A 24,762-nucleotide genomic window follows, 5' to 3' on the forward strand; every position below is an offset into this window, starting at 1 on the left:
CTGATACCCTGACTCCTCACCCAACGTAACGCTCGTTTGCTCTGATCTTGTCGCCAAGTATATAATTTTAGAGAAGCGTCTGCAAAGGGGATTCGCCTTTCCTTTACCTGGCTTGCGAACCGTCGTTGTCTGCCCTTTTTTCTTGTATATATTTTTTGTCCTCCCCACGTTTGCAGCATGTACCCATACTTCGTACATAAACAGATTGGTTTTGGTCCCTGTCCCGATGATGCCTTCACAATGCCTCAATTCTGGTCTACGGCATAGCTTTACGAATCTTCATATTCATATGCCCTATCCGTTCTGCGTGTGTTTCACCTTTTGCATCGGATCAGACCAAGTGCAGAAACTACCCCGTCTCACGGGACAGCCCTCATCGTGCGAAAGAAAGTCAAGCTTCATTCAACCGTTAGAACCCCGTCCAAAAAATACGATAAATATATTCACATCATAATTGAGATAGATACAGTATGCGTGGTTTCGAATATCTTACAAGCTCCGCTGCAATTCATCGCGGTACTCCTTCCATAAAGGTTCTTCGGAGGTATCCGATTTCGCGTGTGCTTCCAGAGCGGGTAGGACTTGTGCGGTGAGCTTGGTGCGGAGGTCAGCGGTGATGACCTTGGGATGGGACTTTGCAAAGGCGGTCAGGAGTTGTAAACACTGCGACAATCGAGGGAGAGGGGTTGTTAGCATGAAGAACCTCGGGCCGACAAGGAAAGGGATCGAGTTAGACAAACGTACCTTCTCAACAAGGTCCATATCGCTAATATCCGCTAGGATAAGGTCGGCAGCCATATCGGGTACGCCGTTGTCCTTGGCGGCCTGGGCGGCGCGGGTCGCTTCAGCGGGGTTCTCATCTTCGACCAGCGAGCGGATGAAGAACATGGCGCGCTTCAGTAACCGCGTATCACCGTCCAGACCGACGGTCACAATGGAGGCGATGCCGTTCTTCTCCATGAAGGTTTCGAGGGCTTGGGGATTGTTGCGGACGGCGCCTAGGAGGGAGAGAGTCCGGAGGGTAAGTCTACACGACCCGGTATTGATCGCTGCAGGCCACGACGATTGAAGGTCATACTCACTTGTCACGCAGTAGAATGCCTTGTCGCGCACAGACGAGTCTGGGAACGACGATACCAACAGCAACATGTGCTCCAAACCACCAGCGGCAAGGAACTACATGGAAAAAGGAGTCAGTCATGTACGCGATAAGAGAGAAAGTGTGGGTCACATTGAACTTACATCATCCTGGGCCTTCTTGTTGTTCTGTACAGCCGTGCCCATTACCCAGGCTGCGTACATCCTCAACTTAGCCTCGTCGCTTGTAGTGGCAATGTCAATGAGTGGTTGCCAGAGCTTCAATGGTCTCAGATCTGATTTCGGTGCAAGAACATCGCCAGTGATTAGTTTCGATTTCAACCCGATCCCGCGCCCCCGAAAACGACATACCCCATCCCAAGTTCCCTGCTCACCGTTAGCGTTATCTAAAGATTCCACCAACATCTCCAGTTCATCAAAAGCCCCCTCCTTCTCGTCCAAACTTTTGTCGGTGGCTTGTATAATCTCCATGCAATCCTTCATGCGAGCGGCGTCCTCCTTTCCCATGATCACTTCCAACCATTTCGGGTCCTAAGAGCGGAGTAAAGGTGAGTGGTTGTTCTTTGGGCATGGAAGTACTGAGTGGAAGAAGCTTCGTTCTCTCACGTACTATCGGCTCTCTAGGAGCTGCGGGCGGCTCGGAACCTGGTGTCATGTGGGCCGTTCCCCATTGCAAGAGTTCCGACGAGCTAATGGTTCCTCGTCCAGACATGACTCGTACTTGGTTCTTGAGTTTTCGTGCAGTTTGTTGGTTGTAGCCCCGAAACTCCTCGAGTGTGAAAGCAGTCTTAGAAAAACGGTTTTATTGGAGATCGGTAGCTCTATTCCAGGAGGACGGAAGTGGAAGTTCCTGACGACCAGACTTCTTGGTTTGAGGAGGCTTGCTTTTGTAGGGGTTTTTTTGGGAGTCAATGTCGGGGGGTAAGAAGACCAGAGATCACTACGGAGTTGCAGCGAAAGCCGGAGAAGGAATGGAATGGATTAATACCCGTTCGAACAAACCCCGTTTTCGGACGCGCTCTCCGGTCTCGCTGGAGTCTCTCGCGAAAAAAGCCTTCGTTGCATCTCGGAAGTTCGCTGGCAAAGAAGGTCCCAACTTGTTGACATTTTCCTACCCCCAGTCCCTCACCAAACCGTCGCAGATCTCCCACAACCAACAGCAACATTCACCATGCTCTTCCGCGCCATCACCCGCACGGTCTCCGCCGCCGCCCTCACCCGCCCCCTCCTCGCCCGCTCAGTCGCAGCAGCCGCCCTTGTCCGCCCCGCCGTCGTCTCGGCCTCCCTGCGCCCATTCTCCTCCACGCCTTCCGCCTTCGCGGCAACCAGCCCTGAAGCCCAGTCCCTCAGCAAAATTCTGAACAGGGAGCTCGAGCACGAGAAGACGGAGAACCCTGAGGACGCAGCCGCCCCGGAGTTCTTGCAGGAGTTTAAGCAGAACAACAAGGAATGGGCTGTCAAGGATGTTGCCGGCAGCAAGGAGATCAAGCTTGTGCGGACTTTCAACGATGAGAAGTAAGTAGGGGACTCTGCTGCTCGGGGACGGGACGGAAAGATCGGGTCTTGCGTTTGTGCGCCTGGGTAATCATGTCGTTGTGGCAGACACATGACACGACCGGTCAAGATCATGCAATCGACGGACGACTGACTTTCGATCTCTCTCCATCGCATCATTAGAATCACAATTCTTTTCAACACAGATGCGCTCGTAGAGGCTGACGAGCTGGACCTACCCGAAGAAGGAGCAGAAGAGGACGCGGACCGCAGTCTGCCCGTCACTGTCTCTATCATCATCGAGAAGGTAAATCAAACTCTCAGTCAGCATCTCCAACCTCCTACCTCTGTCAAACACAACCTAACCTACCTATATCAACCCCACTAGCCCTCCAACCCCTCCGCCGGCGCCCTCGATATTACCGCCTCCATCACCGACGGCGCCTTCTTCATCGAAGAAGCCTCCTTCCTCCCCTCCACCCAGCTCGCCCACGACGAGACCGCACAAGGCGACTGGCTCCGTCGCAGCAACTACGCCGGCCCCATCTTTGGCGATCTCGACGAAGGCGTGCAGGACCAGTTCCACGCGTACCTCGAGGAGCGTGGGATCAAGGACCAGCTGGCCACGTTCATTCCGGAGTATGTGCAGTACAAGGAGCAGCGGGAGTACCAGGCTTGGTTGGAGAATGTGTCCAAGTTCTTGAAGGAGTAGACGGACAATCTTGCTCTTCGTGCGGACCGCTTTCCTTGTTGAGTACCGAGCGCTGGGGATCATGGCCAGTAATCGTAACCACTGCTGGATGACCGCTCTGCACTGCAACCCACAGCCAGGCGGGAGAATCCTCATCAATTCCAGCCTTCGCACATCCCTACACCGCTACCGCCCTCAATTAAGGCTGTCATTGGTCGGACAGCTCCCTCCCGTACCTTCCATCAAACTGCCACATAGATGTATTCTAGCCTAGTAGGGTAGCAACAACCTCTCCCCCACTCCGGTGGGCCTCTTTTTTATTTGTATTTTCTTGCACTCGTGTTCAATATTCATTATCATGTACATTAGATGAAATTTTCTCTGGAATGAACGGCTGGCTAGTGAACCTTACAGAGGCCTTGGATGGACAGTCACACTGCAGAATTTGGTCCTCGCAAACCTGAACTTTTTCTCATTTTGTTATATCCAAAATATCAAGCTGTCGGGGTAGGACGCAAAACTCTGATTTGTTTTGCAGCCCCCAACGCATGCTAAGACGACGGCAAAAAGAAAAGACACATACGATGTGCGCTGGCATAATGACTCCCTAACACCTTTTCCCGATTCTGTTTTTGCGCCCCCCGACTCATATCCGCCGCCACAAGACAGGAACTTCCCCAATCGCAATATTCTCTCCCCAGCTCCCCGTATCCCCATGCAATACGCATTTACAAAGAGTCCTCATAATCGTCCATGTCATCATCATCCATATCTCCCCTGCCGCGCTGCTGCTGCTGCTGTTGGCGGAGATTGTGGTGAGGATGGAGGTTCCAAGATTCCGATTCGGGTTCCGCGGAATCGGCGGCGCCGGCGATGTGGGGGAAGGAGAGCCACTGTGGGGTGGACGAGAGGGAGGGGAGGTCGACTTGGGTGAGGTTTATTACTTCTACTTCGTCGGGTTGTGGTGGCTGGAGGTGGAAGGAGGAGGATAAGAGAGTCAGAACGAGGCTGCGAATACAACAAGCAATTAACGCATCTGACAAACGAACCTTGTCATTTACACCAAGATCGATATGTCCAAAAGCGGCCTCCAAATTCTTCATCAGGCCGGTCTCCTGATCGATCGCCATGGAGTTCAACGCGTCCGCCAGACCATCGACATCCTTCAACCCCTTCCTTTTCGACTCTCGTAGTACCAGGCTCCCGCACACGCAAGCCGCTTCCCTCGTACTCCTCTGCGGATGCCACGCGGTCGTCCGTTCATGCTTCGGGTCGATAATCACGAACCCGCCCTGACCGTCAGGCAGGTCGAATATCAAGAACCCGGCGAGCTCGGCGAGGATGTTGAGGAACGTGCTTTCTGGGCTGCCTTGGGTGCAGGCCATTTTGCGCGCGGTGATGTCGTCCGGGTTGACAGCGTCACGGCCACCGGCGTTGCGGAGCGCTTCGACGGCCATGCGGTATTCTTCAGGGTGGGTGGTGTGATTGGGGCGGTTCCTGGCGGGAGAGGAGACCAAGCCGCCGGGGCCGTAGCTGATGCCGAGACGGCTGGCGAGCGAGCGGGCTTGTTCGCGTTTGTTTTCGTCTAGCTTCCAGGTACGGGAACGCTCATTCTCAGGGCCGAAGGGGAGGGTGAGGTCCATGGGCTCCATTGTGAGGGAGACGGCGCTAGGTGTTCCGCGAGTGTGGGTATATGGTCGTTCTTATAGGCTTTCCGAGACGCGAAAATTACGGGCGTGCTGTCGTGTTGAAGTCCGGGGTTCGTTCTGTCCTTTCCCGTTGCGGGATGGCCAAAGGGAAAGGGGTCTGGTGGTGGGGATAACAGACTCTGCAACTGTCAAGATTGGTGGAGGTGCAGGGTATTCTGCGGAACGGATAAGAATTGCGGCTTGTGCGGGTGGGGTTCAACGCGCAACAAGGCCGAGGCAAACTCTCCAAACAACGTGCGCACGAGACGCGAGGACCGGTCGCAACTGAATATTGGGCAGGTAAACAAGACTAGTCCTGGGAGAGCGCTTTGGTTACTACACCAGGAACACTGGAACTGAGTGATAAGGACGAGCCAGGAAACAGTGAGAAAGGAAGGCGTTGAAGCCAGAGGGACCATAGAGCCATTCCTTTTGGGGCAAGCGCGCTGTCCAAAAAGACTTGGGGGCCTCTGGGGGCCTGCCTGCCTTCGGCGGTAATCTTCCAAGGCCGGCCCCAAGTACACATACAGCGAGGACATACCTTATGATAGGGAACAAAACGTTGTGCAGTGAGAAGCGAGACTGCGTTGTTAGAGCTGAATGTCGCAGCAAGAAGGACTGAAACGGGCGCAATGCGCAGAGGGAACGCAGCTGCGGGATCAGCCTTCGTGATCGGCCGGCTGGTTATGTCACGGGAAAGGAACTGCAGAACACGCCCAGCACAGACTTCTTCGCGAGTGCGGCGTGTGGCGCAGGCTCGCTTCTCCGCTTCCTTCCCCTCGATCCTCAATACTCCTCTTCTGTGCTCCTTCGCCTCAACCCAAAAACTTGCGGTACCAGCACCACTGAGTAATAGAGCGATAATGGGTCTCGCAGGCCCCAGGAATAAGCAACGTATCGGGCTGGACCCGCAGAACAAGGGCTGGAAAGATGGTATGCTACCCGGCAGAAGTACTTCGCTTTTCGCACCATGTGGAAAGCAAAATGTGTTTCGTCAAAAGCTAACTCGCAATCCTACTCCTAGACAAAAACAAATTCGGTCACAAAATGATGGAGAAGATGGGGTGGACGGAAGGCAAAGGTCTCGGTGCCAACGAAGACGGTCATACCGACCACGTCAAAGTGCGTTTGAAGGAAAACAACCTCGGTATCGGCGCCGACAGACGGACAGTGGACAATTGGCTTGACAATAACAGTGCTTTCGACGCTCTGCTCAAAGGGCTAAACGACGGTGCTGAGGAAACAACCGAGGTTGCAGAAGTGAGGAAGGTGGAGGAGACGGAAGTGGAGGAACAACCCAGGACGACGGTGGCCCACGGACGGCTCTATCACCGCAAGAAGTTCCTCCGCAATAAACTCGTCAGCAACTACGACGCAAAAGATCTCAGCATGATTCTCGGCGTCAAACCCACCGAAACCGCGTCTCCATCCACCGCCGTCAGCGAGACAACCACCACTTCTGTCACCGCCGCAAACTCGGGTTACAACACCCCACTTCAGGCGGACCCATTACTCTCCGTTGCCGGTAAAACCGTCCACGACTACTTTGCGCAGAAGATGGCTGCGATGGGCCTGTCAAATCTTACAGCAGGCACTGCTGCACAACCGGTTAGCAGGGTGGAGGAAGATCTGGACGATTATGACGCTCCACCGGTTTTGGGAGGGTTGGGGCTTGGCGCATCCGAAAACACCACAATGACTACCACTACATTGTTGACGTCGTCGCAGGGGCTCAGTGCCTTTGTGAAGAAAGTGGATGTGAGTTTCACCGAAACGCTGCTAAAGAGTAGTACAGAGGGAGGGGAAAGCGAAAAGAGGGCCGAGAAAAAGGCGAAGAAGGAAAGGAAAGAGAAGAAGCGGAAAGACAGAGACGAAACTTCCTCTCCTGAGGTGGAGGAGGCTGAACCATCACCAAGGAAGAAAAAGGCGAATAAGCAAAAGAAGGACAAGTCTGGCAAAAAGTCCTCCGCGACTACGGAGGAGGAACGCGCATCACCATCACCATCCTTAGCAGACACTTCCAGCGTAGTATCCGAGTCGAAAAAGGACAAGAAGAAGCGGGAGAAGAAGGAGAAGAAGGAGAGAAAGGAGAAGAGGGTGGAAGCCTCGGTTGAGGGCGAGGTTGAGGTCGCAATACATGCACCAGCAAAGAAGTCGAAAAAGGACAAGAAGGAAAAGAAGAAATCATCCTGCTCCACCGACCCCTCAACGACAACAGAATCAACGGCGGAACCAGCACCGAAACAGAAGACGAAGAAGCGGAAAGCGGAAGCCGAGGTGGTTGACGCGAGTGGTGGGGAGCAAGTAGCAAAGCAGAAGAAGAAGAACAAGAAGTAGATGTCCGTGAAGTTCCGTTGTCTAGAGTTCATCTCTGTAGTAGACCATAGACGTTTGCGGGCGTAGGGATTTCGGCTTCGTTTTTGAATCACCTCTCATGCCCCTTTTTAACTTATTGTACATAGACCGCTTCTTGCAATCCCTTGCATTCTCCTATCACAACCTCGTTTCCGGACGGAACACTTTAACCTACGTGCATCAGAACTATATCACACTTCTCCCTAAACTATAAAACAAAATCTGCGTACGGCACGCATCTATATGCTCAACTTCGAAACACCATCCGCCAAACCCTCCTTCTTCCTAGCCGTCCGAGGGATCGAATTTCCAAACTTATCAACTAACTCCGGCTCACTATCCTCGTCATCATCTATATCGCTCACTGGAAACGCCTGCGTTCTGCCAGCCTTTCGTGGGATTGTGTTCCCCAATTTATCGAAAATAGGTTCTTCATCCTCCTCGTCCTCTTCATCGTTTTCGTCTTCTTCCTCTTCAGCGCCACCCTCCTCCTCACCATCCTCCTCACTCTCATCCTCCTCATCATCATTCTGCCCCTGTCCCCACCCAGCATGATTCGGGTTCTCTTCCAACAAATCATCACTGTCAGCCTCTTCATCTTCCTCCTCCTCCTCCTCGTCATTCTGGTCATCGCCGACATGCCGAACGTGCGATTTGATCCCGCGGCGGTCACGGTACTCCTTATCGATCTCGGCGATGTATGCGTTTTGGCAGTCGACGACATCGGTGGACGTTGTGCATTGTTGGTATTTCTTGAAAAGAGCTCTGTTTTATTTGAAAGTAAAGTGTGTGAGAGTTCTTCGGTGATGCATGTGGGATGTCACAGTTGAGTTTACTCGTTGAGATTCCAGAAAGCGCTGCCCCATTTGAACTTTGAGAGGAGGATGTGGCCGTATTCTTCTAGCCCGACGATGTAGAAGCATGCAGCCAGTGCCTCGACACAGTTCAGCTTGAAGGGTTTGCCGTAATTCACGGGATTCGCTGCAATGAGATACGGTACTGCATCCCAAGCGTAAGATGTGAGTGCTCAAATCCACCCTGAAACCACTTCCAAAAAGGCAAACCACTTACGCAACCGCTCATGCGGACTCCTGATCTTCTCGAACGGCACCTCATCCACCCTCGCCCACGAGCAATCCACCACACACGCCCCGTGCAGTTCCACAATATGCCGATCCGCCGGTGACACCGACTGCGTGCCCTTGGGTGACATGACGATTCCCTTGAACTTTTGCCCGATGCGAAGCGTTTTGATCATTTGCAGACGGGCTAGTTTGCGTCCGCTGCAGCGTTTGGGGTCGCAGTGGTCGAAATCCCACATTGCGACGGGGACGGGGACGCGGGGGGTGGCGGTGGAGTCTTCACTGTCCGCGGTGGGGGCGTCCCTGTGAACAACATGGCGGAGCCATCAATTTTCGTTTGGCATTCGAAGCAGTTCTGAGCCAACTGCGTTCCCCCCTCACCCTTCACTTCGACGGCCAAAGGCGAGGTCGTCTTGGTTCCCTGCACCACTGCGGTGGCCCCTCTCATGGTGCCGATGTTTGGCGGACTTGCCCTTCATGTCGGAGACGTCGTTGAATTGACTTCGCTTTGAAGTATGATTTGCTAGCCTTGCGTCGTTGCACTCAGACTCTGGCTGAGGTATTATAAATTAAGATAGTAGACCTGTTGACGCAATCTTTTCCACCGTCTGTTGGGAATTGGCATAAGGAGCAGAAGGAACTCCTGCGAAAAAATCGACCGCGCGTTTTCGCTCCTTTCCGCCCTTGCGCTGATCCTGTCATTCTGCATCTTGCTTTCACATCCATGGAGACGGAGAGTTCCATCAACCGGGTGGTGAAACGACACAGGTGAACCATCATACACTAAGAAAACAAGCAAAACAGTGACGAACATGCCCATCTAACTTCTTCCGTTTGGCAAAAGCAGAGCTGCAACCTTTGGCAATCCCCGCGGCTGCACCTCATGGCTGAATCACCAGCAACAGCAGCGACGTTGCTACCAGGGACGGCCGTCGTAGTCACGGCTGGAGTGGATGACATTAAAGCTGGAGGGAAACCTGCAGGAGCACCTAATGCTGGAGGTGCAGACGCAGTGCTAGCTGCCAATGGCGGCGGTCAAGCACCATCAACCAATCCAACAACTACGGGTGTCGCGCCAGCGGGGACGTATGAGCCAACCAAGCCCAGCTACACGCAGAAGGCCGAGAGCAAAGAGGCGCAGAGGCGCGTGCTAGCCGAGAACAGGGAGTGGAATCTGTCCCCGGTGAAGAAACTGCGGGATCTATGCGTCGATGTATTGGTTGCTAGATTCGAAGGTAGGTGTACCTCACATTACACTACAAATGAAGGGGTGGCCCACTCACTTCCGACCTCCCTCCTCCAGAGCAGCCCATACTCTCCCGCATCCCCGGCAAGTACCGCGACAGAGTCATTTCTGGCATCTCCGTGCACCTTCCCCTCAGCATCACAGCGCCCTTAGTCCCCGACGAAGCCTATTGGCAACGCAAATCCACCGCAGCCTTCAAGATTTGCAACCTGCGCGACCACGGCAACTCCTGGCGGCGGCTGTTCTTCGAATCGCACATCCAAAAACTCCTCGAGGAGTATATTCCCCAGCCCGGCAGCGAGAAGGAAGCGGAGGTGCTTGCCCAGCTGGACTTGGCGGCGGCTTATGTGCATAAGCTCAAGTTGAAGCAGTTGTGTCCGACTGCGTACCCGGTGAAGAAGGGCGATGGGCCGGTTGGCGCGACGAAGGGAGGGCTGGGATCTTTGCAGAAGGCTGTGAGGGATCCGAGCGCGGTTCCACAGGATCATATGAACCTAGCTGTTGTCTTTGCCAAGTTGAAACATTTGGAGGACATCGAGTTGGCGTTCAGGTAGGTGGACCACTCATTCTTGCTTGATGCCTTGGAAGGGCTGACGCAGTATTCACCTTCGTAGCGTACGGGATTGCGGAATAGAGTTCGAGTGGGAGTACTTTGGCATGACGCTTAACGACTGCGTCTCATTGACAGAAGGGATGAAGCTCTCAAAGCTATTACGAGATCTCAAAGTCACTGCAAGCGGCATAGACAACGACCGATGCCAAGTTTTAGCCGCGGCCCTGGTGGACAACAAGACGCTGCAATCTCTAGGTACGTTCTCAAGTATCGCATTATTTATAGAAAGGATCACGTCGAATTCCATTCATCGCAAACAGACCTATCTCACAACATCATCGGCGACACCGGCGCCCAAGCCCTCGCGACCGTCCTCGTCAAACCCAAATGCCGTCTCACCCGCCTCAGCCTCTGCAACAACCACATCAAAAACCAAGGCGGCGCCTACCTCGCCAACGCCCTAACCCGGAACAGCTCGCTAATATCCCTCGCCCTGCGCATGAATTTCTTCGGCGACAAGGGAAGTGCCGCGCTGTTCACCGCACTGAAAGACAACAAGACGCTGCAACATCTCGATCTGAGTTGTAATCAAATGGGCCCTGCTACCGTCGGGCCCGTGTGTACGGCGTTGAAGAACAATATCCGGTCGCTGGTGTCGCTGGATTTGAGCTGTAATCGATTAGGGAATGCGGACCATTCGAAGGATGGGACTAGATTGGTGGGGGTGGAGCCGGCGAGGCAAACGCAGGCGCAGGCGCAGCCAAATGCGAAAGCGATGGGTGATACGCATGGAGGGATTGAGGATGCGGCCGGGAGAGCGTTGTTTGATGCCGTTAGTCAGAACAAGGTACGTTGGGGAAATGGGGAATGTGGTCATTGTGCTCGGTCGTGCTGAATACTCTTCCATCTTCGTTTAGTATGTGACGCAGCTGGACCTGAGGTTGAGCGGCATCACATCCGAGTTTCAAGTTGCGATACAAGGAATCATCAACGAAAACAAAGCAGCGTTTGCGTAGCTTGATATTGAGACCTCATGTGTCTCCTTCTCGTTTCTAATGGTTCTCCGTGATTTCGGTTTCTCTGATATGACCGAAAGTCTGTTCATGTAAAGATCAACGAAGTAGGTACAGAGAGAAGGGTGTAACTACAATATGAAGGGAATTGCCCCCTCCATAATGATATTTGTCTGTCCCCAGTTTGCTTTCGTTCACAGCACGACGTCCGTCTGCGTACATTGTTCTGCATCTCTCAAATGCGCTTCTTGGACGCCTCGGTGATGACCTGGAAACAGTTTTCCACGTCCGCGGTCGACTTGAGCATCAGGAACCTCGTGGTGGCAGAGTGGGTGTTGGACTTGACATCAACATCTCCTCGACTCCTCCGTGCCCCTACCTCATCCGCCACCATCTTCATATCCCTCTCGCGTTTTCCTGCCCCTAGTAAGTAGGCCTGCACGAAATACAGCAAGATGCTGCCCTTGCTAGCAAATGTCATCCCAAACGACTCAACACAGCCTTCTACGCCGAACGCTGCCTCCCCAGACCACAGACGATATACTGTTCGCTTCAGCAGACGCCAGGAGACGAGTGGTAGCGGCAGATCGACGTAAATGAAGAGGGTGGTTTGCGGCCAGAATCCGGCGCGCTGGCTAGTGTAGTTGCCATCAATCACCCAGCGGGGTCCGGAGCCGGTGGAGGAGGAGGAGGTGGAAGGAAGCACGCTGGCGAGACGGGCTTGAAACTCGGCGGGTGTGCGCTGGACCCAGTAGGGCTTGAAGTTCACGGAGTCGAGGTGAAGGACAGGCACCTCCAGCGCCGAGGCTAGCCTTGCCGCTAGGGTTGACTTACCGGACCCACAAGGGCCCATGATGGTAATGCGACGAATGTCTAGCTCACCGTTGCTGCCGAGAGGGCCTTCCTCGGCAGGGCTGCCCGTTGCGCTCGGGCAGACGGTCATGGCAGGTGCACTGGAACACGACACTATGAGTGGCTAACGAGGATGGACCACAGACGCTGGGACGGGAGTAGAGGGGCGGTTGGCCTCTGTCTTCTAGGCTTGCCCTCTGCAGTGTCCCGGTGTCCGCAACTTCGAGATGCTGAGACGGTGCTTGTCCACAACGGACGATTGGACCTCGCGTGCCTCGCGTGGGGCAGTAACGGACGCTCTACGGAGAGGTCAATCTTACAAGACTTACAGTACATGCATCCATTCCGGCGTTCTGCACAAGATCCCGAAGCTCTTTGTCAATCTGTGTTGTAAAGCCGGAGTGGTCGAGTGTTTCCAATAGAATCCGAATAGATGGGCGAGATTTCTTCAGCTCGTCACAATGGGCGGCAGGAGAGAGTCCAGAAGGGCAATGAAACGCCACAGAGTCATTTTCGAGAGCGAGAGATCGGTGTAACGTAGTGGGTCGAAAGTGGTGGCGGGGTGACGAAAGACGTCTGGAGTAGGAGCCAATGAAAGTCAGCGTATGTTCAGCGGTTGACGAGAGAGGCTCTGAGAGAGGCTGCGTCGCCAAAAAAACGGCTCTTACAGTAGGCTGCCAGATATCAGGTTACGACGCCCCAAGGACACATCATTCCGAGCATAGCCACCGGCTCAAGTTGCCGACCCCCATGCAAATCCTTTCAGCACGTCCGCTAGCCCAGGGCAGGACTGACAGCTGGCCGGTGACTTCTGGGGTTGCACAGGGAGGCTCAACAACCCGTCGTAACCTGATATCTGGCAGCCTACTGTAGGGACGAGATTGCAGCACGCTCAAGCCATCAAACTTTCGAGTTCAACCCAGAGTTCAACCCCTAGCTACTGGCAACCCCCACAACCCTCTAGGACGCTGTACATAACGAACATACAGACTTCGTTGGGGCGGAAGCAAGCCGAATAACTACTATTCCTCAAATTTGTGTACAGAGACACTGGTCTTCGCTTATCTGCACAGGAAGCGGGACTGCTTCGTCGAGCAGCTAACCGTCGCGAAGATGCAAGATTTCGCACGCCATTCCGGTAACCCGGCTCTAGAATGGCTTCGGCAGCAGCCTGATTTGGCACAAGTGAGCGTCGTGGCTCACGTACCGCCAAAAGACCAGATCGACTGTAAGTGTGCCTCGAAAACACCTCTCCAAGACGCAAGCCTATCTGCTGACTATTTTACTGTAATAGTCGTAGCCAACAATAAAGATACATGGATCGATTTGCGAAAAGAGCTCCTACTCCTGCTGAACAGAGGATTGTCATTGGAGCAGTTGGAGATGTTGGGACTGGAGCTCAGTGTGATATTAACATTTATTGGAGACGTCTTGGATGTCAAATTACCTTTTACTTCCGTTGACGCCAATGGGTTGAGCTCGCCAAAAGCTTCGTCAGTCTCCGATTCGGACAAGGTTGAAGCGGAACTTGCCGTGGGAGCCGCACCCACCCACGACGAATCACTCATAACTCCAAAGGAGGAGGTCCCCGCCTTGCAACTCAATGGCTACCATCCAGAAGCGGAATCATGCATTGAGAGTGCTTCACTAAATGTCTCGAGCAAACCGACGTTACGTGTACAGATAGAGGATATTGACGACAGCAATATGGTCGTAGACATGGATATTACCGAGACGCCTTCATCTGGCGTTCGCGAGATGTCTATGTCACCGATTACTGAGGACGAGAACGGTGACGACGGATCACTAGCAGAAACGCCGCTACCACTAAGTGGCGTGTCGGAACTGGTGGAAGGGGAAATGGAGCTTGCGGATGTCACTTCGATTGAAACGCTGGAAAGGTTCGAAGAGCCTTCAATGTCAAGTTCACCCGCCAAATCGCACGGTTTTCCGGAACCTGCCCGCGGTGGAACTGCTGAGCCAAAGGAAGATGACTCACATAATTCAGAGATGGACATGTCTATTGATGAAGAGGAGAATGTTTTTCAGATTGTGGACGGTACCTGGGAAACACTCCGAGGTGCGTATGTTGCCTCATCGGTGCTGTCGATTACGACTCACGCCTTTGCCGTTGCAGCGGGAAGCTCACGTGGCCGGCCGCTGGCGTCCGACTTGATAGGCACAGGATACTCTGGATCCAGCCGTCCGTTTTTCATCAAGGAACGACCTCTCAATCTTGTGATAGAGCTGAGTGACTCGGGAAGCGATGATGAAGAAGATGACGACAGCGTCACCAAGCCGAAGACAAATGGCACTACGTCTGCACCAGTGCTGGCACCAGCGGCAACTGGGAGCGGGACTAAGCTTTCGGAAAGCGTGAAGAGACGGATGCTGGAATTAGCGATACAGAGGAAAGAGCTGGAGGCGAAGATTGTTCAACTAGCAGCTAAGCGGCGTAAAACGGCCGCCGGGAAGGCAGCTGGTAGCAGCACGCCCGAAGTTCTCCCGACGATGTCGCAGGCTCCACCAACAAACACCTCACTTAACCATACGGCGACATTACCCCCGCCTTCGCGGGGCAAATCCCTCTCTCCCAACGAACTGGACAAACCTCGGAAGCTTCTCAGTAGTACTACAAAGCAGCTACCGATCTCGAAGGATGATACTGCTGTAACTGCATTGGCTCAAGAAACGGAGAGGGCGGCCGAAGTGGTTGCTCAAGCGAGGCAGGCTTACGAAAGGAAACTTGCAATGGCAAAGAAATTTGAAGAGCTCATCGCAACTAAAGAAGCCGAGTTCGCCAAGATACGGGCAGACATGAGTGCCGCCGAGCATGACATAAAGAAGTACTTGGCCGACATATATGAACAACAAAAGCAACGCGGAGATCTCGAACGGGGTATCTTGAATCGTCGCAAGGAGATGGCCGAGATTATGAAAAAGATCAAAAGCGACGAGGCAGTGATTGCATTGTCTCTGGAGAACGAGCGTGCCTTATCCGAGAAGATTTCGACTCTGAAGCGTGACATAGAGTCCAAGGGAAAACAGATATCTGACGGGCAGCCAGCTCTTTTTGCTCAAAAAAGCACCCTGACGAGGATCATGAATCCTCAACCTGCTGGAAAGCTTGTATCTCCTGCGCCCACACAGGCGGGCGTCATGGAAGAGCCTAACTCAGACAGCGGGTCAATCAAATCGGACAACTCGTTAAAGCAGTTCAAGGACCCTGCGTTCCACCCGCAGTTCAAGCCGGAGTTCCGCGCATTCTTGCGATCGGTCATCCCACAAATTAATGTGTCCTCTGAAGGAAAATCCGTACTTAACGGTGAAGCCACCTTGGAGAACATCAAAGGTGGAAAGGACAGACTTTGCCAGGATCTCCTAGGGGAAAGAAAGCCGACGGTACGCCGTATGATGAATCTGAACGGGCATCTCCGTAGGGAAGATGAAGTCGCCCTGATGTCCGACGCGTATACTGCCGGGGTTCCTGTTAATGGCCGTTGGAACGCACCCTCCGCGGAAGAGTCTCAGAATGACGACGTGAGTGCAATTTTGCGAGGGCTCACAGCAAAATCGACCTGGACTGACATTTATGACTCATGTCGATGAAAGGCGCATCCGCCCGCGCAAGGCAAGAAGCGTCTTGCGCCATACAGCAGCACAATGTCGCAATTCAGATCATTCCGCTTTGCGAAGGAGTACGACAAGGATATAAAATCCCTAACTTGGAGCAACAAAGTCGACCCTCTTCGGAATATTTGTCAGTTCGAATCTGAGGGCGGCGTGTGTCACGATAAGAAATGCCAGGGTCAGCACTTTCGCGATATCAAAATGAGTGGTGAGTAGTGAGAAAGCCGGGAATCCTGTTTACGTTGCTAGGCCAATGGTGCCGGGGTTCAGATTGTCGCTCGACACATATCAATGCATAAAATTCTCAGAGGATGAGGTCATGCTGGATTTGTTATCGTACAATGCCTCTGATCTACCACAAGAAACGATTCGGGAACTTAAGGACCGCGTGCATGCATTCGCATCCAAGGGCCGAGCTCTGGACAAGTTGGCTAAAACGATCATACAGCAACAGCAGCAAAAGCGGGACAACGACATTGTATCCATGTCGATTGGAAGGAAACGCGATTTGAAGCAGATGCTGAATGACGGAACTTCCGCGGAAACCGAAAAGTCCCCGAACGACTCCATTCCCGATGCATCGCCAGGACGAAAGGATCATTTGTCTTCAGCTGCACCGAAGACTGACGGAAAACCCCGTTTGCCACCCAAAGTGCCAATACTCATAAATGGCTTGCAGAAAGCAATGGATGGCGAACAGGTGAAACACGGGCGATACTTCGATGCACCCCTCACGGAAGACGAATTCGAATCATTGGTTTCCAGTGACCCCACAAATGTCGAGAATTGGATCAAATATGCTGCGGGAATGATTCCGACGAAGATGAACCTAGAAAAGCTGGAAACTCCATCTTCAAACTTCAATAAAGCAATGCATGTCCTCTCCCGTGGGTTGCAAGCCAATCGGACGTCTGAAGGGCTTTGGACATTTTACATGGAATTGTTCACTAGGAGAGGCGAAGGGAAAGACGTTCGGGAAAGCTTCGCGCAAGCCATAGAATTTCTACCGGATGCTGTTACATTGTGGTGGATGTGGTTTCTCTGGGAGACGGACATCATCGAAAAAGAATCTGTCTTGAAACGGATGATTACGACTTTCTTGGCGGATGGAAGGGTGTCGTCACCTGTCAGCAAGGCCGCCCTTTTCGACGCATTTGTACAGCTTTCAAATTTGTACATGGAGGACGGAAACCCTGATGCGGCAAAACGCTGGATGTGGGCCTTTCTGACCGCGGAAAGCGTCTCTGGAATGTTTGAGGCTTCCAATCAAGATTCAGCGGCTTCTGGCCATCCGGTACGGAGCAACATACCAGTACTGAAGAACACCATCGCCTTCAAGCATCTCGAATCCATGGACCTTCACCTGGGGTGGTTATTCTACATTCATTGCGAACATTTCAACCACTTACCGGAGGGAATTTTCCACACCTACCCATACAACCACCTTACTCGGCGTGACTTCTGGGAAATCCAATGGGAGGCTCATGTTACCCCAACTTGGGGGAGTGAGAACTTGCAGGACACACTTCGCATAGTGTTCGAGAGGATCATCGCCTGGTGGCGAAGGGAGGATACATCATATTTCGCGTTGCTGCGCAACTACTTCAACTACATGAGGATTGTGGAAAAGAGATCGAGAGATGAAAGGCTCCGGATCTCTGAATTCCATCGCATGCAGCACCGTGACCAGGATAATTTTCAAAATCAGGTTGTTCATCTTCTAGAGGTAGGTTGTCATAACTGCGTGAATCATTTGAGGACTGCTGTCAGCACATGGGAAGCGAATGATCATTTGCGACTGTAACGTGGCGCATGCCTTACATTTACCGATTGAATGATCAGACGACTGGTAGCGGAGAGTTGTCCTCGTTCCCGGGCGTCACTTTCTCGCAGGATAAACCTGAGGGCCTTCCGGTGTGGAATAGACATATCAAAGTGCTTTTACAAGCAAATGACACCACACGAGCGATACAGAGCTTGGTCAACTGCATACGCGCAATGTTTACCGGCTTGAAACCCGTAAGTTTGCGGCTCGTACTACACTCAGCTTTCCGCCATGACTCACTGGAGGATCCGCAGGTTGGTGATATGGGAGCAACAGAAACTGGACGAATCGTCGACGAAGCTTTGCTGCTATATCGAAAGGCCCTCGCGCTGAACATTCCAGGGCTTCGAAGCACCCCGGAACTGAAACATATGTCAGTCCGGACCGACCTGATGTCCAATCCATATCTATGGCTGCAATACTTGTTGCTGCAGAGCTTTCGCATTGCCGAGGATGATGCGCCAAATGATATTCTCAACACCCTCGAACATGCGTTTGAGGCTGTCTCGGATCCCGATGGAAGGAGGGTTTTATGGACTGAGTATGTTCTTGGTGAGATATGTCATCGGTTCTTAGCGTTGCTAACGATGGGCTACTTGTCAGATATGTGCGGTACTTCCTTGCAAAGGACCCCTCAGAGCCTTTACATCCGGAAAGCGAGACAACCTTGGAGGAAGATAAATCCGCCAAAGCGGCAATGGCTGTCATCATCCGCGCTCTACGGGATATGAGGATCAACATGATTTCGCATCCCGGCATTGCGAGCGGGGAAATGGTCGACTACGTTAAGCCCGTACCTTTGACAGTACGTGTGATCAAGGCTTCACTTCCCACCGTTTCTGGACATGTGAGCTGGCTGATAACGATCGTCCTTCTGTCTCAGGATCCGACCATTGCGGAATCTTCATTCCGGATATATTTCGATTCCCTATCCACGGCCAAACAGACACAGGTGCTGGATCAAGTAGCGCGAGGTCAATTGCCTTTGGGTCTACATCCTTTGTGAGTACTTTCGTAACATTTTAGACATCCGAGAAGTCGTTGAACTCATCCGCACCATCGCCCTTTTATCAGCACCGCGAAAGCCGCAATGAAAGTGTTACCGGAAGGCACGCGACTATCATCTTGCCTGCAAATTCTCTATAGGCTTCTTGCAATGTATCCCAAGACTGCCGGGCTTTGGCGCATGTAAGCGGCGTGGATTTCCGGACGATTCGCGACAGTGCAATTTGCGACATTGTCAGCTTTGGGCCTCGTTGAGTGCTGGGCTTTCTTGGTCTGAGGCACTCAATATCTTGACGAAGCTGTCCCTTCCTGATACCTCCTTTTGACCTTTGTACACAGGACGGTCGCATTCGAGTATGTTAACCGAAATACTCACCAAGCACAGCTTCTCTATGACCTCGCTAAAGCTTATACCCGCTTCCAATGAAGCCGGTAGAGTTGACATGACGATCGGGACTTTTGACAATGGCATTCGATACCGATTATCACACCACTCACTCATCCTGGACGATCGACACATACATTGAGAACTTTGGTATCTCCAGATACTCAGGCTCTCTGGATACCCGAGCTTTTGATCACTTTTCCGGCATTCATGATCACTTTCCGGCATTCGCATGAGAGTCATAGGCGTTATACACATCTACATTTTGGACTCCTGACGGGGTGCATTCCTTTCCCCTCCGATTTTGGTTGCTGGCGGCCATTGTAAATAGCAATGAATAATGAATGAACAGAATTTCGATCATCCTCAAATATTTCCCGCGTGCATGCGAGCCTGACATTCTGGCGGGTGTTCTGGTCCCTGGATTAGGACGCGCTGTCGTTTTCCTGTGGCTTTGACGACGTAATGACGAAAACAACGACAGGAGACAAGGTGTTGGTTGACTCACAGATTTCACACCGCCGGACAGGAATCTCCTTCTGTTTCCGATAAAGAGTCGCCCACGCCATAGCATGGTCGTGTGGAGTTGCGTGCTTCACCATGTGCGTCGAATGTTCGGTTTGAGCTTGTTTTCCACATTGAGTGTTCATGAAGCGGACTTACTTTACTTGTCGGACAAAAGTTCAAAAGTCTATACTAAAGGCCGACCATATTGACGGGGGGAAAGTCCGATGAGAACGATTATCTGCCCCTCATCGTGATTCGTGTTTTTTTGAAGGCTTTGTGCCTTGACGCAGACTCTTAACAACATCCGCACACCCAGCAGAAACTCCACGGCAATGAATCCATTCCTATATTTGCCAGTGGAGCTGGCTCTCAGAGTCCTTTCATTCGTTGACGTAGTCTCACTATGTCAAACGACCCGTGTGTGTCGTAAATGGCATGAACTGTAAGTCCCTACGAACTGATTATGGTGTCCGCAACCGCAAACCGAGAGTGCTTATGGTGCTCTGTACACTCTACACTAGTTCAGAGGCAGATATCATCTGGCGGCAACGCATTTTGGAGCCCACGTTCATTAACGGAAAAGGGATCTTCATCGAGGACGACGATGGAGCGCAGGACTCTCCCGACGTGATTGATTCGTTGCACGAGCTGCTGTCTGCCGGAACCTCGTTCGATGAAGATGATAGCTTGCACCCATCATTGGGCGGGGAGGAGAAAACGGTGTATGAAAGATTGAGGCCGCACGCTATCGTATATCCAGGGATTGGGATGGAGAGTAGTTTAGCACAGGTTATGAGGGCCTCGACACCGCCGAGCGACGAGCGCGGTCTTGCCAATCCCTACCCATCGCCCACATCTCCCACACGGGACACCAAGCAGCGGTGGCCCGAAGACCTAAGCACTATAAGATCAACAGTCACCCGCCCGCATTCCATCCACTTCACCTCTCTGATCCCACACCCGAAGCCCTTCTTCATCGCTCTCGGCCACGCGACCCGCCGCGCGCACAGCAACCCCATGTCGCTGCTTGCGGCCGGCATCGCGGCTTCATCGGAGGACGACGACCGGCAGTCGATCGACCAGACGCTCGAGGAGTCCGCGCGGTCCTTTTGGTCGTCGAAGGGGACAGCAGATGCGGAGGCGGGCGAGTGGTTGACGTATAGGATGCGGCAGATGGTTTGTGTTGTGACGAAGGTGGTTGTTACGCCATATAAGGCGAGGTATCAAAGGGGGTGAGTTGGACCGATGTCGTTGAGTTTCAGCGTCTGTATCCTCATCATCGGGGTTTGCAGGATGCCGGTGTACGCACCCCGGTCCATCAGCTTCCATGTCGGATTTCACCCTGAACCGGAGAAGATGCACTACAGCTCGGATATGTTCGCAATGCAGAATGAAAATGGTAAGACCCCGGATGGGTAAGCTCAAATATTTGCTCTGATATGTATTCAATTCTAACGCCACGACCTTAGTCCCGCAGACATTCGAGATAGCTCCGCAGCTTGTCGCCGGATGCTACCTACACATACGACTGCATGGCAGAGTGCAGAAGCAGCCTGGCGACAACCTCTACTACACCGTGTTACAGAGCGTCAACTGTCTAGGATTACCCATAGGTACGTTTGTTTCCCATCTGCATCTTCGAACTAGGAAGCCAAAAAGTCGCATCCCTGTCCACTCCACCCGCAAACAGGTCTCATCGCCGACCAACCAGACCTCAGCATCCCCCTCCTTCACCTCAGTGACACTTTGAAGAGCAGCTACCCCAAGCACCGCGATCTCGCCTGGACAGCCAACTGGGACATGGATTCGCCCTCGGAGAGCGACACCACTCTGCTGCACGCGCTACACGTTCATTTACACGACACTTTATCCGAACGGGCCTCGCACTCGCTCACCTTCCGCACCGTCCGCGCGCTGCTTTCACGAGGATGTTGGCGCGAGGCCGCTGACGTGATTGCGAAGGAGGACGCGGCGCACCCGGTGAGGAGTGAGAGGTTTATGACGTGGTTTTTTCGGTGTGCGGCAATATGTGTGGGGAGGGAGATGAAGAGTAGGGAGAAGGGGAAGCGACCACAGGAGGAGGATTCGACAAGCGGAGAGGAATGGAATGTTGGAGCGGCTGCGGACCGACAGGCGATTGTTCCGCGACGGCCGCACGGGCGACCGGGACAGGTGGGACACCCCAGTAGGTGGCGGGCATGGCCACATTCGATGAATGAGACGATTCACGGTGTCCCGGCGTCATTCCTGCGACGGATGTTTGCGGATGTTTGCGGATTACCTGATGAGCGGTTCGAGGTCCTGGATGAAGGGGAGAGTCTGGCGCTGGTACCTGTGAGGCATTACCTGGAGACGGTGATTTTGGGCGATGGGGAGATGACGGCGTATGAGGCTTTGAGACTAGGTATGTAGCATTGGCCTGGCTCGCACGTTCGGAACATTGCGAAAGAATAGAAGTTAGCGCTGACTCGCATTTTTTTACATGCAGCTGATGTAGCTATTGAGGATGAGAGTTTTGATGGATTTTGGCAGTGTCTTGTTGACGAGCGGGTACGTGCTGAATCTATCAGGATGAACGTCCGCGTCTGATGCGGTCTGGTTGAATGCAACGCTCACTGTGGGATGTACACTCCTTCAAGTTCGAATGCACTGAGGAGTTAGGTGATCGATTTCGATCCCACAGCGTCTCGTTTGCGCTGTCCATCTACAGTCGAGCGAACGTGCTCGATAAGGTGGGTGCTTTCCACCCTTGCGCACAGCCCCATCGATAATGACGAGAATATGATACTCCCTCCTCAGATAGTTGATTGCCTCCTGACACTGGGTCAATTCTACCCGGCTGTGCGCCTGCTTCAAGTCACTCTCGGCAATCCGCTTCAAAATATACCACCTCAGGGTCTGATGAACGGCGGTCCAACAAACCTTATTAACAATTCACAACAATACTTCAGTGGGCTCGTCCGACAAGTCAAAGAACGCCAGGGGCCAACAGCAGCTGCCACGTTTTCGATTTTACTCTTGAGGTACAGTACAACGTGGGCCCGACCCACCAACGCGTAAGGTACATCCAACATTGTGTATATCCTGACACCAATCTTTATAGGGAGGATCCATCGATAGCTACCCGTGACATGATCCGCCAGGCTCTGGGCATCACTTCGCATACAGAGCATCTGAACAGTGCGGATGAACTGAGCGAGTGGTTGCGTACGCGTGCTGTCACTTTCAATTGGCCGGAAGCTGACGCGGAGGCGTGAATATGTGCGAGCAAAGGGCGTTTTTCGGTCTTCGGCCTCTCTTCGGTATATTTCTCATTTCGTCAGCGTTTGTTTGCTGATGGTTCTGCAAACGGTCGGTGATAGCTATGTCGCCTCAATGATACCCATCTGAACCCCCCTGGCTCGCGATCAACTGCTGTACGCCTCCTCCTCGTCCAACTTCGCTGCTGCCACGTCCAAGTCATCTCAGCTCAACACCAGAGCATAGCCACCCACCCGGCTAGGTAGAACAGCCCGCCTAACGGAGTGACCGGGCCCAGCAATCGTGAATACTTCCTCTGCGTATCCAACACGAGCAGATATATAGACCCACTAAAGAGCAGGTTTCCGACTCCAAACAAGTATCCGGCAACCGGCGACGATGTCCTGCTGCTGAGAGCGTTCGGAGGGACGTTGGCGCCACCGTTTCGAGTTAACACGCGTTGGGAGACGTACAGCATAGCCAAGGTATGCACGAGATGATAGGTGGCTGCCGTCCTCCAATTTGCCATGCGTTGAGCGGCGTCGACCACGGGGACGACGGAGAGTTTGCGTTGGAGGCCATGAGCGCCGAATGCTCCAAGGGCTACGCCCGTGAAGCCGGAGAAGGCACCCACGGTGTTGAGGAATTCGCTCGCTGTCGCCGAGAGCACTACTCATGAGATTTGACACATGTGGCATATATGTCAAAGTTGAGGACTTACGTGAATAGCCGAAAGGCATTTTGCTACTGTTGAGGTGTTTATGTGGGCTCAAAGCGCTTAGCGTCCGAAGTGAATAGTGCCTTTTTTTGATAGTCTTCCTTTCTGGTGGATGGGGGACGATGTGCACAGCAGTTCAACCTTTGGAGAGTTTGGCTTTCAGATTGGTTCACTGGTGCGAGCAACATTGCGCGCGCCTCCTCGAAATATGGACATTCACCAGAACATAAACAGGACATAAACACAGCTGCTGACTCCGCATCTTTCCTGAGCCCGTTGTTATGCTTAGTGAGGTCTACTATCAAATGTGAGGATCGCTGCTTGTAGCGCCGTACAGGTCCCCCTATATTGCTAAATCTATGTGTTTTTCCATGTCGGCAGCCACTCGTAGGTTTCCGTCGATGCGTCGAAGTGACGCTTCTTCTCATACAATCGTCCACGATGACATCCTCTTCTTCCCCTTCACTCTTCCCTTCGTCGTCCCGCCACTCCTTTGTTTCCTCTCCTCATCCAGGATCTTCCCACGCTTACGCCCGATTTGTTCAGGAGATGCAGGGAACTCCGCCTCAAGCTGTTCCTGAATTTCCTCCTCCGTGTAGGTCTTTAGGTTGCGAAGGAATGCGAGCTTTGCGCTGCGTGCTGTTATATATTGTGCTTGCATCCATGCGATGCGTCGTTCCCACAGGACCACCTTGATCGCTTTCATTGTGCTCTTCACCTTCAAGGACAAAATGGGTGTTGGTGAATTACAGGTACAGTTTTGGGTTCCTTTTTTCCTTTTGCCTCCTTCATCATTCTGGTAGCCCCCCTCGGACATCAAATAAGCCTGAGACAAAGCTCGAACGGATCCAGCTCATACCTGCTTGAAGCGGTCAGAGTACGGGAACATCAGGTCAAAACGCCTGGCCTCTACTTGCTGTGAGTACAGTTTGTTTTGCTCCTTGATGCACACCCACCACAGCTTGTGGAGGTCTTCGAAACTCTTTATCCGTAGATCAGCTGCTTTCCACGCTCGTCCTGAATAAGCAAGTTCATTGCCAAAGTCAGCAACCACCCACGTCCAATAGCTCGCACGGAAGCATATTTCTCTCAGCTAGTCGGCGCACCTGTCGGGTAGTCCTTCTCGTTCCATGTCCATCCTTTCTCGTTATCAAAAAAGTCTTGGAGCCCTCGCTGCGGTGCTAGTCCGTGTGCTAGCGAGGGCCTGTGAATCGCAGCGCCTGTCCGCGTCGAAAGAGCTGGTCGAGAGCTCGCAGCTGCAGAAGAGTGACATGTCCTGACTGTGGTTGAAAAACACCGCCGTAAGAGTGACGATACGTTGGTTGCTGGTGCTGCCATTGTATGAGCTTCCTCTCCGTTGAGTGGTTTGTTGCGGGATCG

At 52.8% G+C, this 24,762-nt stretch overlaps 11 protein-coding genes across 11 annotated transcripts; 5 read left to right on the forward strand and 6 right to left on the reverse strand.

Annotated features, from left to right (window-relative positions):
• Window positions 1-416: 416 nt before the first annotated feature.
• Window positions 417-2,178, reverse strand: EV422DRAFT_533412 (armadillo-type protein). Its single transcript, XM_053070594.1, has 6 exons — window positions 1,709-2,178; window positions 1,473-1,629; window positions 1,243-1,373; window positions 1,083-1,176; window positions 745-998; window positions 417-663 (listed from the first exon to the last, which is right to left on the reverse strand). The coding sequence occupies exons 1-6, from the start codon at window positions 1,808-1,810 to the stop codon at window positions 490-492; spliced, it is 912 nt and encodes a 303-aa protein (XP_052924400.1). The 5' UTR covers window positions 1,811-2,178; the 3' UTR covers window positions 417-489.
• On the forward strand, window positions 2,179-3,682 carry EV422DRAFT_533413 (mitochondrial glycoprotein). The gene is made up of 3 exons (XM_053070595.1): window positions 2,179-2,613; window positions 2,776-2,899; window positions 2,981-3,682. Exons 1-3 carry the CDS (start codon window positions 2,270-2,272, stop codon window positions 3,302-3,304), a joined length of 792 nt encoding a protein of 263 aa, XP_052924401.1. The 5' UTR covers window positions 2,179-2,269; the 3' UTR covers window positions 3,305-3,682.
• Window positions 3,683-4,011: 329 nt separating this feature from the next.
• EV422DRAFT_507200 (uncharacterized protein) lies at window positions 4,012-4,935 on the reverse strand (the record flags this gene model as incomplete). The annotated part of the gene is made up of 2 exons (XM_053068641.1): window positions 4,012-4,251; window positions 4,333-4,935. The coding sequence occupies 2 exons, from the start codon at window positions 4,933-4,935 to the stop codon at window positions 4,012-4,014; spliced, it is 843 nt and encodes a 280-aa protein (XP_052924402.1).
• An 899-nt stretch (window positions 4,936-5,834) lies between these two features.
• On the forward strand, window positions 5,835-7,308 carry EV422DRAFT_568516 (uncharacterized protein; the record flags this gene model as incomplete). The annotated part of the gene is made up of 2 exons (XM_053072653.1): window positions 5,835-5,904; window positions 5,996-7,308. The coding sequence occupies 2 exons, from the start codon at window positions 5,835-5,837 to the stop codon at window positions 7,306-7,308; spliced, it is 1,383 nt and encodes a 460-aa protein (XP_052924403.1).
• Window positions 7,309-7,436: 128 nt separating this feature from the next.
• EV422DRAFT_96473 (Tsr3 protein) lies at window positions 7,437-9,159 on the reverse strand. The gene is made up of 4 exons (XM_053074545.1): window positions 8,790-9,159; window positions 8,398-8,711; window positions 8,163-8,325; window positions 7,437-8,091 (listed from the first exon to the last, which is right to left on the reverse strand). Exons 1-4 carry the CDS (start codon window positions 8,885-8,887, stop codon window positions 7,566-7,568), a joined length of 1,101 nt encoding a protein of 366 aa, XP_052924404.1. The 5' UTR covers window positions 8,888-9,159; the 3' UTR covers window positions 7,437-7,565.
• Window positions 9,066-11,339, forward strand: EV422DRAFT_96496 (uncharacterized protein). Its single transcript, XM_053074546.1, has 6 exons — window positions 9,066-9,176; window positions 9,256-9,643; window positions 9,712-10,204; window positions 10,269-10,462; window positions 10,528-11,054; window positions 11,125-11,339. The coding sequence occupies exons 2-6, from the start codon at window positions 9,292-9,294 to the stop codon at window positions 11,221-11,223; spliced, it is 1,665 nt and encodes a 554-aa protein (XP_052924405.1). The 5' UTR covers window positions 9,066-9,176; window positions 9,256-9,291; the 3' UTR covers window positions 11,224-11,339.
• A 116-nt stretch (window positions 11,340-11,455) lies between these two features.
• Window positions 11,456-12,163, reverse strand: EV422DRAFT_507204 (uncharacterized protein; the record flags this gene model as incomplete). Its single annotated transcript, XM_053068642.1, has 1 exon — window positions 11,456-12,163. The coding sequence occupies one exon, from the start codon at window positions 12,161-12,163 to the stop codon at window positions 11,456-11,458; it is 708 nt and encodes a 235-aa protein (XP_052924406.1).
• An 808-nt stretch (window positions 12,164-12,971) lies between these two features.
• On the forward strand, window positions 12,972-19,283 carry EV422DRAFT_533426 (uncharacterized protein). Its single transcript, XM_053070596.1, has 11 exons — window positions 12,972-13,300; window positions 13,367-14,152; window positions 14,210-15,612; window positions 15,685-15,910; window positions 16,011-17,428; window positions 17,545-17,721; window positions 17,782-18,068; window positions 18,131-18,332; window positions 18,411-18,529; window positions 18,602-18,715; window positions 18,872-19,283. Exons 1-11 carry the CDS (start codon window positions 13,186-13,188, stop codon window positions 18,957-18,959), a joined length of 4,935 nt encoding a protein of 1,644 aa, XP_052924407.1. The 5' UTR covers window positions 12,972-13,185; the 3' UTR covers window positions 18,960-19,283.
• Window positions 19,284-19,827: 544 nt separating this feature from the next.
• EV422DRAFT_598028 (uncharacterized protein) lies at window positions 19,828-22,681 on the forward strand (the record flags this gene model as incomplete). The annotated part of the gene is made up of 8 exons (XM_053073633.1): window positions 19,828-19,841; window positions 19,946-20,656; window positions 20,717-20,839; window positions 20,964-21,037; window positions 21,115-21,828; window positions 21,913-21,974; window positions 22,224-22,447; window positions 22,528-22,681. The coding sequence occupies 8 exons, from the start codon at window positions 19,828-19,830 to the stop codon at window positions 22,679-22,681; spliced, it is 2,076 nt and encodes a 691-aa protein (XP_052924408.1).
• A 64-nt stretch (window positions 22,682-22,745) lies between these two features.
• On the reverse strand, window positions 22,746-23,562 carry EV422DRAFT_96731 (uncharacterized protein). The gene is made up of 3 exons (XM_053074547.1): window positions 23,386-23,562; window positions 23,138-23,333; window positions 22,746-23,074 (listed from the first exon to the last, which is right to left on the reverse strand). The coding sequence occupies exons 1-3, from the start codon at window positions 23,402-23,404 to the stop codon at window positions 22,894-22,896; spliced, it is 396 nt and encodes a 131-aa protein (XP_052924409.1). The 5' UTR covers window positions 23,405-23,562; the 3' UTR covers window positions 22,746-22,893.
• A 244-nt stretch (window positions 23,563-23,806) lies between these two features.
• Window positions 23,807-24,720, reverse strand: EV422DRAFT_568522 (mitochondrial 39-S ribosomal protein L47 (MRP-L47)-domain-containing protein; the record flags this gene model as incomplete). The annotated part of the gene is made up of 3 exons (XM_053072654.1): window positions 23,807-24,100; window positions 24,242-24,399; window positions 24,489-24,720. 3 exons carry the CDS (start codon window positions 24,718-24,720, stop codon window positions 23,807-23,809), a joined length of 684 nt encoding a protein of 227 aa, XP_052924410.1.
• Between the last annotated feature and the right edge of the window lie 42 nt (window positions 24,721-24,762).

The sequence above is a fragment of the Fimicolochytrium jonesii genome (genome assembly GCF_025526975.1).
Source record: "Fimicolochytrium jonesii strain JEL569 chromosome Unknown EV422scaffold_16, whole genome shotgun sequence".
Classification (NCBI taxonomy): domain Eukaryota; kingdom Fungi; phylum Chytridiomycota; class Chytridiomycetes; order Spizellomycetales; family Powellomycetaceae; genus Fimicolochytrium; species Fimicolochytrium jonesii.

Coding starts and splice junctions, on each gene's coding strand:
- EV422DRAFT_96473 (XM_053074545.1), bottom strand. CDS start 8,887: ATGAAGGGCAAGTCCGCCAAACATCGGCACCATGAGAGGGGCCACCGC. Junction 8,326..8,397: donor GAGTCCGCATGAGCGGTTGC/GTAAGTGGTTTG, acceptor CTTGGGATGCAG/TACCGTATCTCATTGCAGCG. Junction 8,092..8,162: donor GCTTTCTGGAATCTCAACGA/GTAAACTCAACT, acceptor CAAATAAAACAG/AGCTCTTTTCAAGAAATACC.
- EV422DRAFT_533426 (XM_053070596.1), top strand. CDS start 13,186: ATGCAAGATTTCGCACGCCATTCCGGTAACCCGGCTCTAGAATGGCTT. Junction 14,153..14,209: donor TACCTGGGAAACACTCCGAG/GTGCGTATGTTG, acceptor TTGCCGTTGCAG/CGGGAAGCTCACGTGGCCGG. Junction 15,613..15,684: donor AAGAGTCTCAGAATGACGAC/GTGAGTGCAATT, acceptor TGTCGATGAAAG/GCGCATCCGCCCGCGCAAGG.
- EV422DRAFT_96731 (XM_053074547.1), bottom strand. Junction 23,075..23,137: donor GTGCATACCTTGGCTATGCT/GTACGTCTCCCA, acceptor GAACGCTCTCAG/CAGCAGGACATCGTCGCCGG.
- EV422DRAFT_533413 (XM_053070595.1), top strand. CDS start 2,270: ATGCTCTTCCGCGCCATCACCCGCACGGTCTCCGCCGCCGCCCTCACC. Junction 2,614..2,775: donor CGGACTTTCAACGATGAGAA/GTAAGTAGGGGA, acceptor TCGCATCATTAG/AATCACAATTCTTTTCAACA. Junction 2,900..2,980: donor TCTCTATCATCATCGAGAAG/GTAAATCAAACT, acceptor CAACCCCACTAG/CCCTCCAACCCCTCCGCCGG.
- EV422DRAFT_96496 (XM_053074546.1), top strand. CDS start 9,292: ATGGCTGAATCACCAGCAACAGCAGCGACGTTGCTACCAGGGACGGCC. Junction 10,463..10,527: donor CAAGACGCTGCAATCTCTAG/GTACGTTCTCAA, acceptor CATCGCAAACAG/ACCTATCTCACAACATCATC. Junction 11,055..11,124: donor ATGCCGTTAGTCAGAACAAG/GTACGTTGGGGA, acceptor ATCTTCGTTTAG/TATGTGACGCAGCTGGACCT.
- EV422DRAFT_533412 (XM_053070594.1), bottom strand. CDS start 1,810: ATGTCTGGACGAGGAACCATTAGCTCGTCGGAACTCTTGCAATGGGGA. Junction 1,630..1,708: donor CAGCTCCTAGAGAGCCGATA/GTACGTGAGAGA, acceptor CTCCGCTCTTAG/GACCCGAAATGGTTGGAAGT. Junction 664..744: donor ATATGGACCTTGTTGAGAAG/GTACGTTTGTCT, acceptor CGATTGTCGCAG/TGTTTACAACTCCTGACCGC.